Here is a 2,162-nt window from a genome sequence, read left to right as displayed (position 1 = left end):
ACGTTATGCACATGTACCCTAGAACTTAAATAAAAAAAAAAAAAAGAAAGAAAAAGACTTAAAGTAAAGCAAAGTGTAAAAAAGCTGTGGTCACATTGTGGAGAGAGGGAATTCTGTCACAGAGTGGGGGCGGGGGGCGGGGGGCAGGAACCCTGAGGGAGAATAAAGACTTCAAAGATGAGAAAACATTTGAGTGGACTTTTTGAAAGATCTGAGAGACAGTTTAACAGGTTTAAAAGGAAAAGACTGACAGGTAGAGGGAACAGAATACGCAAAAGTAAGAGGTATAAAAAGCAGCTCCTTCATCAGGTCAAATAGCAAATGCATGCTGGGCTTAATACCTAGGTGAAGGGTTGAGAGGTGCAGCAAACCATCATGACACACATTTACCATGTATCTATGTAACAAACCTGTACTTTCTGCACATGTATCCTGGAACATAAAGTAAAATAAAATAAAATTTAAAAAGTTGAAAGAAAAGAAAAAGGCAGCTCCTTACCACACAGATGAGTTCAGTCTTTTGCTGCCAAAGACAAGGAGAGGGTGTGTATAAAAGGGACTTTCCAGGGCCAGGCACAGTGGCTCACACCTGTAATCCCAGCATTTTGGGAGGCCAAGGCAGGCAGATCACCTGAGGTCAGAAGTTTGAGACCAGCCTGGCCAACATGGTGAAACCCCGTCTCTTCTAAAAATACAAAAATTAGCCCAGTGTGGTGGCATGCACCTGTTGTCCCAGCTACTTGGGAGGCTGAAGCAAGAGAATTGCTTGAACCCGGGAGGCGGAGACTGCAGTGAGCCAAGATCATGCCACTGCACTCCAGCCTGGGTGACAGAATGAGACTCCCTCTCAAAAAAACAAACTAACAAATAAATAAATTAAAGGGACTTTCCCATCCCTGCCATTTTCACAATGACTAATCCTAAGAACAATCCCTGATCCTAACATGGGCTTACTTGAGCTTGACAGTTCACCAAACGGTTTGACTTTCTTCTCCAGTTTATGCCTCACCACAGGCCCTTTCGTTAAGCCAGACATACATGAGTTTCCTACTTGTCCAGTGAGGAAACTGAAACTCAGAAAATAAAGTGACTAGCTCAAATGCCACAGCTGGGGCTCAGAAGTGAAACCTGAGTGTTCTATTTACCAAAGTAACCTGGTTGCTTAGCACTTGGAAGCTTCTACCTCCAGAAGTCCAGACATCTCACCTGTACCTCTTGCACCACAGAGGAGAGGTCTCCTCCAGCTGTGTCCCCACTCCCCTAAAAGCCTTGTATTCCCCGCTGCAGGTTCCCTCTGACCCCACCAGGAGAAGAAGATGGCCTATGAAAAATCAACTGATATCTTTGATGTCTCCAGGTCAATGTTCCTGTATCCATGGCTGGAATATCCAGACAGGAGCAAAGGTGAGGCTGGGATGGACAGAAATGGAGTCCAGAGAAGGGGACTGAAAAAGAAATGCTACCTGGCTCTCACTCCCAGGCAAGGGTCTAGGTGAGTTCAGCAAACCCATGGGAAACATCAGGGCAGGCCCATGGACACTTTGATGGCTCTGCACAGTCCTCAAGGTAAGTCTCAGGCTCCTCAGCAGGGCCTACAGGGCCCTCTAAGATGGGACACCTGTGTGTCTCCCCAGTTTCTGCTCCCACACCTGCACCCTGCTCTTTACCCTCAATTCTTGCACCTCCAAATCTTTGCATAGGGTGTTCCATGTCTAATACTCTTCCCCCTTATCCACCTGGCTAGCTCCTGTTTGTATTGAAGACTCAGCTTGTGCAGTTCACTCTAGGAAACCTTCCCTTATCCTCCCAGCCAGGTTAGGTACCCCTCAAGTGTACCACCTGCGTCTACATCTATCTTCACATTTGCTTCCCTCTGTTAATCACTAAGAAACACTTTTGTCTCTCCAGCCAGAACAGTGGTCCTCAAAACGTGATCCCATGACCAGCAGCATCAGCATCTTGTTAGAAATGCAAATCCTTGGCCAGCCACAGTGGCTCACATCTGTAATCCCAGCACTTTGGGAGGCCAAGGCAGGCGGATCACTTGAGACCAGGAATTTGAGACCAGCCTGGCCAACATGGTGAAACCCCATCTCAACTAAAAATACAAAAATCGGCCGGGCGCGGTGGCTCAAGCCTGTAATCCCAGCACTTTGGGAGGC

General features: G+C 47.1%; 2 protein-coding genes across 4 annotated transcripts in view; both read left to right on the top strand.

Annotated features, from left to right (window-relative positions):
- The window catches only part of CCL5 (chemokine (C-C motif) ligand 5), an 11,822-nt gene extending 11,161 nt beyond the window's left edge, over positions 1-661 (top strand). The window contains exon 4 of the transcript XR_001002877.1: positions 642-661. The gene's annotated coding sequence lies outside the window, so the exon portion shown is untranslated. The remainder of the gene's footprint in view (positions 1-641) is intronic.
- Positions 662-1,167: 506 nt separating this feature from the next.
- Positions 1,168-2,162, top strand: part of HEATR9 (HEAT repeat containing 9) — a 17,011-nt gene continuing 16,016 nt past the window's right edge. For 2 of the 3 annotated variants that reach the window (XM_011951864.1, XM_011951863.1), the window contains exon 1: positions 1,168-1,404. In XM_011951864.1, the coding sequence (XP_011807254.1) occupies positions 1,317-1,404 (88 nt within the window). In that variant the 5' untranslated portion in view covers positions 1,168-1,316. The remainder of the gene's footprint in view (positions 1,405-2,162) is intronic. The other variant, XM_011951865.1, reaches the window with a different exon arrangement.

The sequence above is a fragment of the Colobus angolensis genome, unplaced genomic scaffold (assembly GCF_000951035.1).
Source record: "Colobus angolensis palliatus isolate OR3802 unplaced genomic scaffold, Cang.pa_1.0 Scaffold329, whole genome shotgun sequence".
NCBI lineage: Eukaryota > Metazoa > Chordata > Mammalia > Primates > Cercopithecidae > Colobus > Colobus angolensis.
The sequence above is the reverse complement of the archived record's forward strand: the minus strand, read 5'-3'. Positions and strand labels throughout refer to the sequence as shown.